Raw genomic sequence first — 17,418 nt, forward strand, 5'->3', positions numbered from 1 at the left:
ATCTCTCGAAACCCTTCTTGCAGAAGTGACAGCCAGTAAAATATAGTTTTCCTTCGACATAAGGGTGTTTTACGTTGTTGTACCAGACCACGTGACCACGAGTGCCTTGTACGCGACCCGTTTGATAGGAGTCGGTCTGGAAAGAGGACCGTCGTGGGCACTGTATAAAAGCACTGCCTGTCTCTCCAGGACATTTATGTGCAGAAGGTATTCTATGGGTTGCTTGCACGTCTGGGAGTGCACCGTCCGATCAACTGCTTGCCCCCACAGGATCAGAGAGGCACAATGCCGCACCAGAGAGGGAAGCGTGGGGAAGAGATGAGCCCCCCAAGAGAAGAGGGAAGATATCCCCCAGCCCAGATGGGCGAGGAGACCATCAAGTTACTAAGATTTTGTGTCCGAAGAAGATTGAGATCTCCATTAAGAGTATGTGAATAGGAAAGCACGTGTTAGATGATGTGAGCCGCTCATGGCAAAAGAACAATGGCCACCTTCACTCAGGCACTCAGAACAAACTTGTAATGGCGTTTGTTGAACCAGACAGATGAGAACAATAGAATTTGTGCCATTGGTAACCTGTTCATCTGGCTTTGTTGCTTTTTAACAGAAGACTTTTTGAGAATTATGGATAATCTGTGATAGCAAGATGAGTCTTCAAATTAGCATTTACTGAATTTTTTTAATCTTGCAAAAATGAAGGTGATAGAACTGAAAGAAGAAGATGACACTTTTTTGAGTTTTCAAAGGCTCAGAAGTCACCTAAAGCCTGGAATGTCTGGATAGGTAGACAAACTGTCAAACCTGGTGGCACTTGCCACTGTCGTCGCTGGCTCCCTGCCTGGAAAAAAAGGGAGGGGAAGGGGCTAGGCTCTGAACATTTTTACATGGCGGCGGAGAAACCTCCTGGGGGCCTGAAGAGAGGGCTCTGAAACGAGGCCAAGAAGAGGGCTTCCTATGGAATCAGTTGTCCTTGCCCAGAAAAGGAGAAAGAAGAAATGGAGTGAATGGAATGTTGATCTTGCCTTTTGACAAATCTGTTGAGCATGCCTTTTTGTCAATGTTCAGATTTCCTCTGAATCTCGCCTTTCGAATCTTCTCGAATCTTCTAATCTTCTCTGATTCTTTGGGTCTGCTCTGGGTCCTTTGGTCCTGTCTTTGTCTCTTCTTTTTTGTTTTCCTCCTCTGATTTGACTTTTTGTCTGGTGCAAATTCTACTGTCTTTTGAGATTGTGGAGAGGAGGGAAACCTTATGGGACCTTTGGAGGGACCTGGGTAATGGGAATGTGGATTAGGGATCTGGGATAGGAGGGATTGCCAGGCTACTGGGTACAGTGAAATCCTTCCCCACTCATCAGTGGGGCACAGTTGGGGGGCTCCGAGGAGGATGCTGAAAAGGCTCCTCAGGAAAGAGACTCCTGTTGCCCCCCCTGCTGGGAGCCCCCTCGAGGAGGCTGAAGACCTCCCCCTGCCTCCTGGACCACCTGGTAAAACTGACCCTGTGGCGTCTGTAGCTCCTTGGCTTTACGGAACGGGTATCTTCCCCCTTTCTGACCCGGCGTCAATCCTCAGAAGGAAGGCGGAAAGAATCCCCCCTTTCTGACCCTTGGGATATCTCAAAAAGACCAACAATTGGCCACTCTCGAAAGAGGTTTCAACAAAGTGAACACTAAGTGAAGTCAAAGACACCTGAGGTTGAAGGGCCTTCAAGCGCAAGATGTAGCCGCGTGCGCAGCTGAAAGGGCTGCCTAAAGAGGTCGCAAAAAGGCGCCAGCGCCCTGCTGAGAGTCAGATGCACTAGATAGCCGCATGGATGAGGCAGATATATCAGTGAGCCCGGATAGGCATGGAGCAGAGGGATCCTGAGAGGCCTTTAGCAAGCTGGTGAGCAAGCAAGCCTGAAGTGAAACTTGTAAAACATGAATGAATGAAATGATCCAGGTGTAAGACTGAAGAAACATGAGCTAAAATAGTGAGTCCAGAAAGCATACCTGTCCATAGTCCTAGACATGGTCCTAGGTCATCCCCGGAAGGATCTCTGGCGGCCCGGATGTTCCACCCTGAAAGCCACCACCACTTCCACCCTGACACCTTCCCTTAACCGCCTTATCATCCCGGGCCGTCTGGAACAAGGATGCGTTCTGGGACGGGGGGAACCTTGGTCTTCGAATGCTCTGGGCCAGGCTTTCGGGAGACCATGAAGTGGTAAGCTGGTGGAGACATAAAGGAGGTGGAAGGCTTGGGCCAGGAGGATCCAGGAGGAGGAGGAGGGGTCAATGGGACCCACCCAGCCGACTGATCCTCCGGAGGGTCAAATTCCAGGGATCCTCCTCTGAGGGAGGAACGGGAACCAGGGGGGAGGGTTCCTCCTCTCCGGAGAGGAATCAGGGGGGTCTGACTCATCTAAGTTGGTATCAGATGTAGTAGATTCAGGGGAGTCTGTGTGTTTTCTCTTACCTCTAGGAGGAGGAGAGGAAGAGGTGCAGGACCAGGGCCCCAGTGGAGAAGGAGAAAGAAGCCTGGGGGGCAACTGGGGCGGCAAGAGCTGGGCCAGAGGGAGCTGGAGGAGGAGCTAGAGGGGAGCGGAGGCTGGAGCGGGAGGCTGGGAGACACTCCTCAGGCTCTCAGGCGGGGGAGCCTCCTCCTCCCCTCGACACCTCCCGGCTCCAAGCCGGAGGAAATGGTCGGTCACTCCGAAGAGAGGGCTCGAGGTCGATCGGAAGAGCGAAGAGCGAGGCCCGAGCGCCAGAGAGGACCGAGCCGGGCCGAAGGAAGGCGGCCCCGTTGGAGCGAGGCCCGATGCAGTGGAAACCGGGGACCGAGAGGGAGGTCCGGCGAGTCGGAAGGAGGAAGGAAGGTCTCAAGAGACGAGGAGATGGGCAGCCGTCGGCATCGAGAATGTCCAGTCAGCGTCCGAAACAATCGCTATCCCAAGCTCGGCTCGAACTCTAGGAAGTTCAAGGAGGGGCTATAAGCAAGTCTGTTTGCCAGGGGCTGGGCTGAGAGGCCAGTGCCTGGAGGCATTGGAGCATTGCCTCCCACCCTCTCCAGCCAAGTGGTCAGTCAGACAGCTCCATGTCGTGGCCCAGCTCCGATGGAAGAGATCCAAGGAGAGCTCCCCGAGGCGAGCCGAAACAAAGAAAAATAGAGGGGAGGGGAAATCTAGGGGTGGGATCGGGGGCAGCCGAAGCCATCGACCATACGCCTGGAGAATGCCGCCCAGATGGGCGTGAATTTCTCGCTCCAAGCTGAATCGGCTCCAGCACAGCAAACAGGACTGAGCCAGTCCAACAAACGACCAACCAGACGAGTCAAAAGAAGCATCGGAGTGGCCGAGGAGTCCCACGGCCGCGACGCGGCCCGGCTCGAGCCGAGCCGCTCGGAGGGAGGAGAGCTGGGTGGCTTATGAGGTTTTCCTTATGACCCTTTCTGACCCTGATTTGGGAGTTTTTTCTACCTTAGAGGAGGAGGACGGAGGATGAGTTTGAGGATCCTTTGGCAGCCTTTGGCTCTCTGCAGGACTCTCTCTCTAGCATGACAACACAAAGCAGCAAAAACACTGCAGGTCCGACCAAGAAGTGTGAGACATTTTCGAGAGACATTTTCTGACTTGACATTTTCCACCTTGCTTGCCTCTTGATTGCCTTCTTTGACAGAACACAACAGTCGACACACAAACACACAATAACACACACACAAATTAATCCACAACACAAACACACAGGAAGGACACACAGCCTGACTAAACTAACTAAAAAAAAAAAAAAATAAAACTTAAATAAAAACTTGAAAAATAGGGAAAAGGAAAAATAGGAATAGGGTGGCACACTTTACACACTACACTAACACTAACAAAGAAAAAAATAAACCCTAACTACACTTTTCTTATGACTAAGAAAAAAAACCTACCTCAACTGGCTTTTCTCTTTAAGCTAATGCAAAATGAGATCTGGGATAGTTCCGCATTGCATCATGGGATAGGGGTTGCCTCGAGGTAAAAGGAAAGGAGTTCTAGCAGCAGTAGTGCAGTGAGAGAGAGGATCCGCTAACCCATCCAGCAAGAATGAAGGCAAGATTGACAACTTAACATCATGTTTTCAGGAGGTGGAAGAAAAACCCATTCTGACAAAGACAGAACATGTGAACTCCAAAAAACTAACCCAAGTGTTATATCCACAGTGTAGAAGGTTGGAACCCTGACTATGACCCAGATTCAATTAGCTGCCCAGAAGGTGGAACAGGCAACCAGGGAGGGAAATGAATGACAAGCCTTAGTCTGCTCAACTATCCATAAAAGTGAGGACAAAAAAAAAAAACGTGCATGGGGCAACTGGCCTAACACTGAATTATCAGTGGAGACTAGAGACCTGAAAGGAAGTATATTTTTAAAATGGGCAGGGCTGCTGAGGAGCTACATTACCACCATACTCACTCCCTTGGGCACTTGTGAAATCCCTAAAGGCATTCTGGATGACAGGAATACCTTTATTGGCTTATGCCTGGTTGAGGAATGAACTAACTTGAACAGGGAGACAAAACCTTGAAGTTGTGAGGAATAAACACAAGCTACTGTGACAGAAACCTATCTCAATGAGCTACAAAATGCACCTAACAAAAGCAAGGATAATGAACCACCTTATTACAAACAGTAAACTAACATTCTTTTTTTACAGCACTGAGATGGAATTGCAAAACTAAATGCAACCATCACATTTCATTTTCTGTATATTCTGTACTCTGTTGTCCATCCATTCCTGAATTTTTGATTGTTTCAGGTCTGCAAATGTGCTGTCTCTAACTGCAAGCGCATCACAACAGGACACTATAGAAATCGGCATGCTGCAGCAACCTCAAGTTAACAAGCTGGTTAGCACTAATGAAATGGGTGGAGAACAGTCCTGCAAACATACTTGCACCCCTCTTATCTCGTTACAACTCAACAGGTATATCATTAAATCCAAGAGCCTTACAAAGACTGCTAGTCTTGCCACAAGCTGCATAAAAAGAACAAGTGAGGTCATACATTACCATTAAAGTTCAGAATGTGGACTTCAATGCTTTGTGTTAGATATATTTACAAAATCTGCACCATTGTCAAAAGTAGGAACACAGTAAGAATAATGAAATCAGTTCACATTTCCTTTGTTAAGCTTGTGCATACCTGTCGGGGTTGTCTGAAGCACAAACTGAGTCGATCATCCCTACATCGAGTGTGCCCTATGAAAACCAAAAATAATATAAGGTGTTTCAGAAAATTTTTGGTCAACTTTTTAATTTCATTTCTAATTCTCGCTTTAGTTACTTGAATCTAAGGATACTCTGCAGAAGTACATTTAATCCTGTGAGGTATCAATGAAGCCACTGATCATTATCTAGCAGACAGTAAACAATATGACAATCAATCATATGGCTAATAAGACGTCTGATATAAGCCAAGTCAAAGTTAGGATGCTACTAGCACTTGCATAATGCAACTTTATCTAAATGTCAGTAATTAAACAAAAACATTAACTTACCACAGCATTCTGAGGATTGGCTTGTTCATCATGCATTTCCCGGATCTCCTGTTCAGTGGAAGTATGGACCTGGCTCAACACACTGAACCACTGACTAGAGAGAGAGAGAGAGAGAGACAGACAGACAGAGGTAAGGGCCTGAAATCAACAGGTAACTTCACAGCAAGTACGTTACAGTCATTTTCCTGATTATTTTTCCCCCAAGTCATTAAGCATAATGTTTTTTTTTCCTTGACTTGATATGCAAAAAAAAAAAAACATAAATTTATATTATATGTGTATGTATATGTGTGTATATATATTTGTGCATAAAGGACTTTCTGCTTGTAGTTCAAAATGTTCCAACACTAGATACAAATGTCTCAAAGTCTTACCACCTGGAGAAAATCAGCTGATCAGAGAAGCTTATGAATAAAAACAATGCTGTTAAAGTGCCACTTTTACTTATCGCACAGTGACAAACTCTGCTCAAAAGCTCCCTGTACTTAAATGCTGCTGAGTTGTACATGTTTAATGGCATTCCATACTGTGTCCAGGATGAACTCTGCATCTGACTAAATTGCATGCACCTTGACAGACAACAAAAAGGGAAGACACAAATGGAAGGCATACTAAGGAAATATGCGTCTGAAAACAGACATTAAATAATAAAAAGTATGTCTTGTAAATGAGACATGGCTGTCAAAGCAAGTCTATATTTAACATGAATACAGTGTAGGCATAACTCATTTAATCAGATGGCAGAAGAAGAAGAATTTACTGTATATCTCTCAACCTCTTAGAGCAAGAAATCAGGACAAAGCCATATGTAATGAGGGGACAAAGGCCCCAAAATAGGGACACTTTTTAAATATTGCTCTTACAAACTTAGAAAGTTCACAGAATAACAGATACATTAGCATGAATTTTCTGAAGAGTATGACGTCTGAAACACAAATATCTGTCATTATTTTTGGCTTCAATCCTCAATAATCTGCCAATAGTTTGCCAGAAAAACAAAATTTTATGAGGAACAGACCAAAAATATGAGGCAAAAATCTGGACATTCTCAGCATGCTTGCACTAGAACGAATCTAGGACTTACAGATCAATTATATTACTGTACATGTTGAAGTTGCAGAAGGACTGACAAAGGGATGACTTGGCTTACATTATTTTCTAAGGGTGCATCATAAGATGTCAAAATGCATGGGATGGCACTGCATACCTCTCAACTGTACAGACTTTTGCCTCATATTTTTGGTCTGTTTCTCTTAAAACTATGGTTTTCTGGTACACTTTTGATAAATCATTGAGGACTGAAGTCATAAAATAATGACAGACATTTGAGTTTCAAGATTCATACCCTTCAGAAAATTTATGCTAATGTTATTCTATCAGTTTTCTAAGTTTGTAAGAACAATATTTAAAAAGTGTCCCTATTTTTAGGCATTTGTCCCCCCTTTATTTATGGCTTTGCCCAGATTTTTTGCTCTAAGAGGTTGAGAGGTATGGATGGCAGTTTAATGGAGAGAATTAAAGCTAAAAGATACTAATGAGCTTCATTCTCTAGTCCTGGGTTTGATTCCTTCAGTTTCAATTTGACTACTATACAATTCACTTAAACAGTCAATATTTTCTGGTCACTTCTAAAAAGAGGCAATTGTACCCACCCACTTAAGGGATAATTATACTAAATTAAATAATGTGGAAATGCCAATCTAGAGTCTGACTGTCCTCTTTAATTAAGTGAAACACTACTAGGAACACAGTGGGTAACAGCAACCACACTTTATATGACTCATCAGTTTCAGTAAGGTCTTTGCACCTCATTAACCAAATTATTAAAAAATGTGCATGTTAAAGAATTGTCCACACCACTGTATCTTACATGGAAAATAAAAGATGCGATTGGCACAGAGATTATAAAGTATGTATGGCACAGGATTCAGACCCACCTCAAAGGAATAAAGAGCCAGCTTCCTAATACCTCCCCTCTAGATAAGACATTTCTTTCTGAATATCCCCTCACGAAATGTTTCAGGAAGTTGTAGGGGAAAGATAAGATGATGTAATGATAAGCAACTCTTCCAGCCTGGTCTACTAACATACAATGTGAATTACACCACCAAGCAATTACTCCTAATATGAAAGGATCCAGGACAAAGCAGTACAATATGAAAAAGCAAAAATTGCCTCGTAAACAGGCCAGAGTGAGAACAATGGACTTGAATGACATAAGCTGCTATTCATTTCTTGTGGTAAAAAGAGATCAAGGTATTTTACTGCATGAATAATCCTTATGAAGATTCAGAAGACTGGAAGATGGCAAGGTACAACACATTATGCGGGAGTTACTACATTCATTAGCTTCTGAGGACGTGGGATATATGTTCTGATCTTTACCTTTTGATGACGTTGCTATCTCAGTCTAACAGAAGTGGTACAAAACTTTACACCTATATTACTTTCCGTCTAAACTTAGCCCTATCAATATTTATGGTTTCTACACCTTTATGCGATCATATTTACTGCTGTCTCCAACCTTTTCATGTTATATCTTCACTCTGGTTCTGATGCTATTCTCTACTAGGAAAATTTCTATCTTCTGTTATGAGACATCAGAAAATTGTTTTAATACCTAAACCTTCTGTCAATAATCTTTGACTACCATCTCCTTTTCCTTTAGCTCTCATCAAAATTCTGCATTCCTTTGTGAGATAAATGCCTTGCTTCCTTCCTTCACCCCTTTTCAAGATGTGAACTTCAACTTCCTGACTCAGTTTAAGATGTGACTCCTTTCTACAAGTGTGTAATTTTACACTTAATTCCACATTTCACATCCTTACATCTTCAATGTCATTTTACTGTCTTCATTGCCTCCAACAACTCTACACAGAAACCAAGCTACTACTACATTTACTTAAAACATCTTTATTGAATTATCACCTATGACATAGGTAATCATACATTTACATAAATGAAAACAAACCTTATTGACATGTTTCCAGTTGTATCGCATGCAATCTTCTAGAAGTCATTGTCAATTGAACATTATACAGTACATTCATGTCTTGCCTTCCTTTACACCTCATTCCTCCTACAAAACATTATTCTGCATGCACTGTTCCCACAATTCCCATTTTTTTCTATGTAACTTGCGCCTACCTAGAAAAAATGATTGATGTCTATAGTTATGCAATATTTTATATGCCCTACTAATTACCCCGTTTTAGACAGTAGCTTCTGTTACAGATACAACTAAAACACTTTATCAGTGCTGGTCTTTCAGTTAGAATCCTCCTATGCCTTTCTCTTGAGAAGCTACCTTCTTTTGCAACTTTTCCTGAATGCACGGCAATTTATTTTTCTAAGCATTACCTTATCCCTTATGTTGTTCTAATTACTTTTTCCAGCTACTCTCCATTTGTTGTTTCAGTTTTAAGATCCACCATTGCCACAATGGATAACAATGATTACAGGAAAAAAATTGTATGGGTTTCTAAATAAAATCTTTAATTATGCATGGCTAATGTACTCTAGATGTTCTCAGTGTGGCTTCTTCCTTGGCCCTCAAGTAAATCTAATAGCCTCCGGTATTACCAAATACTTTGTCCATTTCATTAGAAAGCTGTTTTGTATGCTGTCTACACAGCAGCTTATGGCTGTTTTTATGTGGAATACGGATGCACCACATACTTGTGTAAACATCACTACAACATTATCAGTCCCATTTGCCCTCAACTAATGCTTGAATGTTCTTAAAACAATTTCTACTTTTTTTAAACCTCTGCAGTCTGTCTGTTCCTTTTACAGGGGCTCAGCAAATATATTATTGTTACTAGTTACCTGTTCCAAGCTACAGATACCATACTGATAAGCAGAGAGGCCAGACACATTCTTCTGCTGTTGTACTTGCTTTTAAAGTACAATATTCTGTCTACACACAAACTATTTATTGGTAAAGCTCCCATTTTTAATTTTATGTCAATTATTGGTAGAGATTTAAAACAGTACAGGTGGCACTTATTGGTAGAGATTTAAAGCACAGGCTATGTACAATTTGCCTAGATGGCATCCAGTTGTAAGGAAGAAAGTTATACTGCAACTCTCTTTTACTGTGCAAGGACAATATGAAGCAAAACAGAAAGAATGATTTCAAGTAACTGAGATAGCAAATGGTATTTAGCTTTTCTCAGATTCTATACAGAGAAGACTAAAGATTTCAGTACCAGATTAAAAAAATACAGTGCCACTCTGAGCTACTGCTATACTACAAAAATCAATGTTTGCGTTCTTACCAGATGGCCCTTACTGATTCACACTCGCACGGTTTCATATCTCAGTAAGGATTATTTAGGTAATATGGCACTCATCTCCACTTCTTATTGAATCTGGTTCCTCTCTGTTTTCCACCTTGAGCTGTGCTATACTTACACTTTAATCAGCACACTTCCTCCTACATCTCATCAATAACATCAAAGTGCAGCTTTAGCAAGTAGTAGACACTTTCAATTTTATGTCAGTCAGTCTTTGTCTGACCATCATCTGTCTTTTTAAATGTTCATTTCCACTGTATTGTGCAAGCCTTTCATTGTTTACATACTTAGTTGGAAAATAAGTAATTTAACTTATTTGTTTCTGGAGAATAATTTTACTATTCAGTTTGAATGCTTGAGGCTGATGGTTTATTTACTGTTTAAATGGTTTATTTATTCTGCATGTGTCTATAACTGTGTGGCATCAGCCCAATGAGAAGGGTGACTACTCAGAGCTAATTATTGCTATTTGAATATTTAAAGGCTGGCTTATTTTAAGGCCAAATGGTAAACTGTGTTCTTGTTTTGTTACCTCTGACAAACTGGTGGCAACATACAATAAAGCTTGGGAAAGAAGGAGTTGGTGCTTGAAAGTCACCATTTGCCACCATTTCAGAAATATTGTGTATGTCTACATGTGCAAAATAATTCCAGTTAAGTTTCCATTATTTTTGGTAAGGCTGCAGTAAAAGCCACTGGGTTCAGTCGGAGATTGGTGAAACCTTGAGTAGCCAGAATGACTTTGAGCTGTAGTCATGCAGTGTGAAGCTTATGTGGGTATGTCAGGCTCTGGCTATTACCCAAGGCAGCAGTGTACATTTTAAGCATATCCTTAATGCCCTTCATATTTCATATTTTGGCACCTTATTGTTGGTTCAACCGCACATTCAAATACTGATGGCAGTGGCACAGGATTTATAACACATAGCCCCTATCCATCACATATTAAGTGGTGGCAGCAGGTGGGATTATACACCTGTTCATCAAAAAGTACAGTTTTGTACCTACCATAAATGTAGATGTTCGAGTGCTCATACAGCTGCAGTCATAACAGATGGGTTATCCTGCCGTCAGGCGGGTCCTCGGTTGGCCGAATTCCAAAGTCTAGGTCCGGCGTTGGTTGTAGTCGCTTCTTCCCTGACGTCAGTGCGGCAGGGGTATAAAAGAACCAGCCGACGCCATCTTCTTCAGTTTTTCTTGCCCCAGATGTCAGGTGCCCCCAGAAGGAAGGCAAAACATAAACTTATGTAGTCATGCAATATAGAATAATCAAAAATCAGTAGTTAGCAAGCAAATACACCATAAAAGAATACCCCAAATAGGTTGTATGAGAAGGTGTTTGTCATAAGGCCTGTCCTAAGAGGGGATGGAGGGAGGGAAACCTGGACTGCAGCTATATGAGCACTCGAATATCTACATTTATGGTAGGTACAAAACTGTACTATGTTCATCGTGCATACAGCTGCAGTCATAACAGATGGGTAGAATCCCAAAGCTAAGTAGGGGTGGCAGGCACTAAGTGGAACTAGGAGGAGCCAGGATGCCCTGCAAGACAGCTGTGGCAAATCCCGCTCTAGATTTTGAGTAAACTGGAAGGTGATAGTGTTTGGAGAAAGTGTGCACTGAACTCCAAGTGGCTACTTCCAAAATGTCCTTGGTAGGGACCCCCCTGAGGAAAGCTGCAGAGGTAGCTGTGGCCCTTGTGGAGTGGGACCTGATGCTTGAAGGCACAGCTTTTCCATGAAATGAGTAACAAAAGCGTATGCTCCATTTTGAGACGGTCTGTTTGGAGATAGCCTTTCCTTGAGCACTTGTAGCATAGGACACAAAGAGTTGCTCGGATTTCCTGAATGGCTTTGTCCTGTCCAAATAATAACGTAGTTGTCTGTGAATGTCCAAGGAATGCAGTAGTCTTTCCCCTTTGTTTTGTGTGTTAGGGTAAAAGGTAGGTAAGTGGATAGTCTGATTCAAGGCTACACTGGATACTACGTTTGGCATAAAGGTAGGGTTGGTTCGTAAGGAAACTCTGTCCTGATGGAAAATGATGAAAGGTTGCACAGCCATGAGGGCCTGTAGTTCCGAAACCCTGCATGCTGAGGTGATAGCCAGAAGGAAGGCTGTTTTCCATGACAAATATTGTAGTTCTGTTGAAGCAGCTGGCTCAAATGGAGGAAGGGTCAGTTTTTCCAATATGAAGTTGAGGTCCCAAGCAGGGACTGGTGGTTTCCTTGGGGTTTTTATACTCTTAGCCCCTCTGAGGAACTGTCTTAAGAGAGGATGAGAGAATAAAGGAGGATCGGTGTTGTATTGTGCAGAAATGGCTGAAGCATGGATTTTGATGGAGGAGAAGGAAAGTCCACTGTTTAACATCTCAGCTAGGTACTGCAATATTTGAGGTATATTTATTACCCAGGGATTCTGGCCCTTTTTCTGATTCCAGGCACAAAACCGCTTCCATTTGGCGGAGTAGTCTTTTCTAGTAGAAGGTCTTCTGGCCTCCAAGATGACATCCTGCACCTCCTTGGAGAGGAGGGTCTGTTGTGAAATCAAGGGATTCTCCATGCGGCTAGATTTAGGGTTTTGAGCTGGCTGTGAAGAGTTTTGAAGTTGTGCTGGGACAACAGAAGAGGCACTAGAGGTAGGATCCATGGTGGGGAATGTGTCAGGCTCTTCAGGAGTGGATACCAATGTTGTCTTGGCCAGTCTGGAGCAATGAGAATCATTTTCGGCCTCTCTGCTCTGGCTTTTAATAGAACTTTGGGCAGCAGAGGGAGAGGCGGAAAGGCATAGACTGCCAATGTTGTCCAATTGAAGGAAAATGTGTCCACTTTCCAGGCCTGTGGATGATAGGTCCTTGTGCAAAATTTTTTCAGTTGGTAATTTCTGTGGGTAGCAAAGAGATCTATGTCTGGCTGTCCCCATGCCTGAGTAATCTTTGCGAAAACTTGAGGATGCAACTTCCATTCATGTGGATCTGTCATATTTCTGCTTAGGCTGTCTGCCAGTGTGTTTTCTTTCCCTGGCAGGAATTGTGCCCGAAGTTGGATTTGCAATTCCAGAGCTGTGTTCCAAACGGTCATGGCTAGTCTGCACAGGGGGTATGAATGCGTTCCCCCCTGTTTCTTTATGTACCACATCACTGTGGTGTTGTCTGTCCTTATTAATAGCTGGCCTGGATGCAGTAGGTCTTTGAAGGCCATAATAGCATTTTGTACTGCTAGAATTTCCTTTTGGTTGATGTGTAGGTGCTTCTCTTTTTGGGACCATTTTCCCTGAATGCACTTATCTTTCATGTGTGCCCCCCATGCATAGTCCGAGGCATCTGTTGTGATGATTTGATTTGCTTGAGGTATGTAGAAAGGGAGACCTTTGTTTCTTTGGCATGCTTGAGCCCACCACAGAAATTCCTTTTGAAGACATGGAATGAGTGGTATGATTGTTTCCAAACTGTGGCTGTGTTGAGACCATAAGTTTTTTAGGTACCATTGAAGCTTCCTCATATGCAGCTTTGCACATGGGATCAGCAGGATGCAAGATGCCATGAATCCCAGAGCCTGCAGGACTTTCCTTGCAGTCAGCCTGGTGAAGGTTGCCATTTTGCTGAAGTATTGAGATAGTTGCCCTTGTTTGTCTGGCGTGAGGTAGGCCATCTGGGTGTTTGTATTCAAGCTGGCACCTAGGAAAATTATTGTTTGAGAGGGTATTAGCTTTGATTTCTTTTTGTTGACTGTGTATCCCAGAAAGTTCAGCAGTCTTATTACAAATGCCAGGTGTTTCAGAAGTATGTCCTTGTTGCCCGCTTGGATCAGGCAGTCGTCCAGATATGGGTATATTTATATTCCTTGAAGTCTGCAGAAGGCAATTACTGATGCCAGGCATTTTGTAAACACTCTGGGTGCAGTAGATAAGCCAAAGGGCAATGCAGAGAATTGATAATGGGTTGAAACTGCAAGAAATCTGAGGTAACTTCTGCAATCCTGTCTGATAGGGACATGCAGGTATGCCTCCTTGAGGTCCAATGTTACCAGCCAAGACTCCTTGCCCAGCATGGGAAGAAGCTGCTGTAATGTGAGCATCTTGAATTTTGGTACCTGTAAATATGTGTTTAGGATGGATAGATCTAAAATAGGTCTCCAATCTTTGTCTTTCCTTGGTACCAGGAATAGTCTGGAATAAAACCCTTGACCTTGTTCTTTTGTAGGCACCTCTTGAATAGCTTTCATGTCCATGAGAGCTGAAATTTGTTTTTGTGCCTCTGCCCTTTGATTTTGTGGCAGGTTTGGCATGCCTCTCATTTTTGGAAGGGTGTGAAAGTGGAATCTGTAGCCTCTGTCTATAATGTCCAGGATCAATTTGTCTTTTGTGACAATCAATTTGTCTTTTGTGACAATATGCCAATTTTTTGAGAATAATGCCAGTTTTCCGCCTAAAGGTGCTGCCATTAAAGCTTTGCTTGGCAGGTAAAGGGGAAAGTCATTGTGTCTGCTTTCTGAATGACTGTGATCTATCTTCTCCACCTCTTGGGGTTGGTGCTTGCCATTGGGCTGGAAAGGACCAATTTTTTGAAGACCAGTTTCTGCTGAAACGTGGAGGTTGTACCTGCAGGAAATCTTTCACTGTTTGCATTGATCTCGCCTTTTCCTCCATTTTCTTTAGTACCTCCTCAGCTTTAACACCAAACAATACATCTTTTTGAAGAGGAGCATCTAGTAATTTAGCTTTGACATAATCTGGTAAGGCTTGTTCTTTGAGCCAAGCATGTCTACGTATGACAGACCCTGTAACAGCAGCTCTACATGAGGCCTCTAAAGCATCAAAACCACACTGCAAGGTATGTTTACCCACTTGCTCTGCACTATGCAACAAATCCTGCAACTCTTTTAAATCTGGTTGCTCAAGTTGTGTCATTTTGCTTTTCAACTCAGATAATAAAAACTGTTGATACTTTAGCATATGGAACTGACAGTTTAATGCCCTCATGGTTAAAGTGGCCGAGGTATACACCTTTTTCCCCCACCTTTCTAAACCTCTGGAATCTCTCTCTGAAGGTAATGGGTTTTTAGCAGTAGAGGCCTTAATTCCCTTGGGACCCTGTGAAATAGTTTCTGGGTCAGCAGTATGGCTTTTGTATAGGAACTGGTGTGAATCAGGAACCCGGTAATACCTATCTGGTTTAACAGGAGCTGGAGGTAAAGAATCTGGGTTGAGGCTGGCTTCTAAAATTTCTAAGACAGGAGGGATAGCCAGATGCCTATGCTGGGGGAGCAAGAGAAAATCCCTGAGCCTTTTCTTGGAATCTGAGTAATCTTGGCCTTCCCAGTGAAAGTGCTCCCTCAAAGTATGTAGGGTTTCCCCAAAAGAGTAGTCCTCAGGGGGGGGAGACAGAGGGAATAGACTCCTCTGCATCAGAGTCTTCAAAAGGAGAATATGTATATTCCTGGTCCTCAGATTGTTCAGAGGTAATAGAGGCTTGATCTGAGGAAGGGTGGTCTTCCTCTAATCTGGGCCTTTTGTCCGAGGGAGGTTGAGAACCCCTGATAAGAGTAATCAAATCCTCAGCCATTTTGAGCATCTGTTTTTTAGGCATGGGGCCTTGAGAGGGGGTCTGAGGTCCTTGTTTTTTAGTTTTAATGGCTGCTTTAGATTTTGTGAAAGTCTTAATAGAGAAGGAGGAAGGCCTGAAGACACCTTGAGAAAGACTGAAGAAGATGGCGTCGGCTGGTTCTTTTATACCCCTGCTGCACTGACGTCAGGGAAGAAGCGACTACAACCGATGCCGGACCTAGACTTTGGAATTCGGCCGACCGAGGACCCGCCTGATGGCAGGATAACCCATCTGTTATGATTGCAGCTGTATGCACGATGAACATCTGATTTTGGCCAAAATTTAACAAATAAATCCTGTTCGAAGTGGCATATCTTTAACAATGCCATTGACTCATTCTCTCATAGCAGGGAGACAGGAAAAAGAATAGTTGTGTAAGAACTTACCATAACAATAGATGTCCTTCGGTTCTCTGTTGCAGTATTCTTTACATGAGGGAGTTGCCAGCCCAGGCAACCCGACGTTGACCAGTACACCAAAGTCTTTTACTACTGTAAGGTGTGTGGTACGTATCATGTAGGCAGCTATCCAATATAGGCCATAAAACTGACATACACGTGCAACATCCTCAGAACTGAAGCCCCAGGTGGAGAGACAGTCTAAGGATTAGAGAGTCAATACATCCAAGAACCACTAGAAGTGGGGAAGGAAAGTGGGACAGAATACTGCAACAGAGAAGAGAAGGACATCTGTTGTTATGGTAAGTTCTTACACAACTATTCTATGCCCTTCTATTCATCTGTTGCACTATTCTTTAAAAGAGGGAGGGTACCAAAGGTCATACAGAGAGGGAGGTGAAGTTAGCTGAAGAAGTTTCCAGGAAGACATGAAGGATAGCCCTGGCAAACCCAGCCCTAGATCTGGAGATGGAATCCAGCCTGCAATGTTTAGTAAAGGTGTGGACAGAAGTCTAGGTTGCTGTTTCTAGGACAGAATTGGTGCCCAAGTCCTTTCAGAAATGCACAAGAGGAGGCCACTTCTCTGGTACAGTGAGCTTTGACCAAGCAGGGAGTTTTTTTTTATGGTAGGCATAGCAGAAGGTAATGATTTTGAAAATCCATTTAAATGGTCTGTGTGGACACAGGCAGTCCCACATCCCTGGAGTAGAAACAAACAGCTGGTCAGATTTCCTTATAGATCTTGTTTTGTGAAGGTAAAATCTGAGCTGTCTATGCACATCAAGTGTGTGTAAAATCTTCTCACTAATGTTTTAGGGAGAAGGGAAAAAGACTGGCAAGTGAATATCCTGGTTTAAAGACAACTCATTAACTACTCTGGCCATAAAGGTGGGGTTGGTGCAAAGGGAATCCTGTCATTGTGGAAGATCAAAAAGGAGGAGAAGCCATCAGGGCCTGGAGCTCAGAGACTCTTCTGGCAGAAGTTATTGCTAGCAGCAAGACTGTTTTCCAGGTGCGGTGTTTTAAGGAGCTAGAGGAACCTGGCTCGAAGGGTGTGAGGGTCAGTTTCTCTAGCGCAAACTTAAGGTCTCAGGAAGGGGCCACAGGCCTCCTGGGCGGTCTAATGTGGTGGATGCCTTTGAGGAACTGTTTGGCCTCAAATCTAGAAGCTAAATGAGGTGAAAGAGGCAGAAATGTAGAAATGGCTGACAGATATGCTTTTACAGAAGAATAAGCTAAGCCAGCATTGAGCAACTCACACAGGTATGAAAAAACCAGAGGGAGTCTACTGTCAGTGGGTCTAGGTTACGAGAGAGTCACCAAATAGAAAATCTTTTCCCTTTAGAGAGATAAGATTTCCTGGTATTGGGTTTCCTGGCCTCCTGCAGGACTTGAAGCATGTTCTCAGAGAACAGATGTCTAAAAGGTATCAAGGCTCTATCACCCACAGGGTCAGCTGTAGAGTTGACAACTCTGGGTGGAAGAGGGAGCCCTTGTGATGTGTAAGTCCACTCTGTGAGGTAACTTGTGATGACTGCCCTTGGCTAGGTGCAGGACAAGGAGGAACCAATATTGTCTTAGCCAATGGGGAGTCACCAGCAAGA

At 43.3% G+C, this 17,418-nt stretch overlaps 1 protein-coding gene across 2 annotated transcripts in view; it reads right to left on the reverse strand.

The window, feature by feature from the left end:
• MYO10 (myosin X) overlaps window positions 1-17,418 on the reverse strand; it is a 566,410-nt gene that overhangs the window by 75,187 nt on the left and 473,805 nt on the right. For both annotated transcript variants that reach the window (XM_044065222.1, XM_044065223.1), the window contains 2 exons: window positions 5,514-5,607; window positions 5,159-5,214 (listed from right to left, as the gene is read on the reverse strand). In XM_044065222.1, coding sequence (XP_043921157.1) covers window positions 5,159-5,214; window positions 5,514-5,607 — 150 coding nt within the window. The remainder of the gene's footprint in view (window positions 1-5,158; window positions 5,215-5,513; window positions 5,608-17,418) is intronic.

The sequence above is a fragment of the Protopterus annectens genome, chromosome 3.part0, assembly GCF_019279795.1.
Source record: "Protopterus annectens isolate FY-2018-M chromosome 3.part0, PAN1.0, whole genome shotgun sequence".
Classification (NCBI taxonomy): domain Eukaryota; kingdom Metazoa; phylum Chordata; order Ceratodontiformes; family Protopteridae; genus Protopterus; species Protopterus annectens.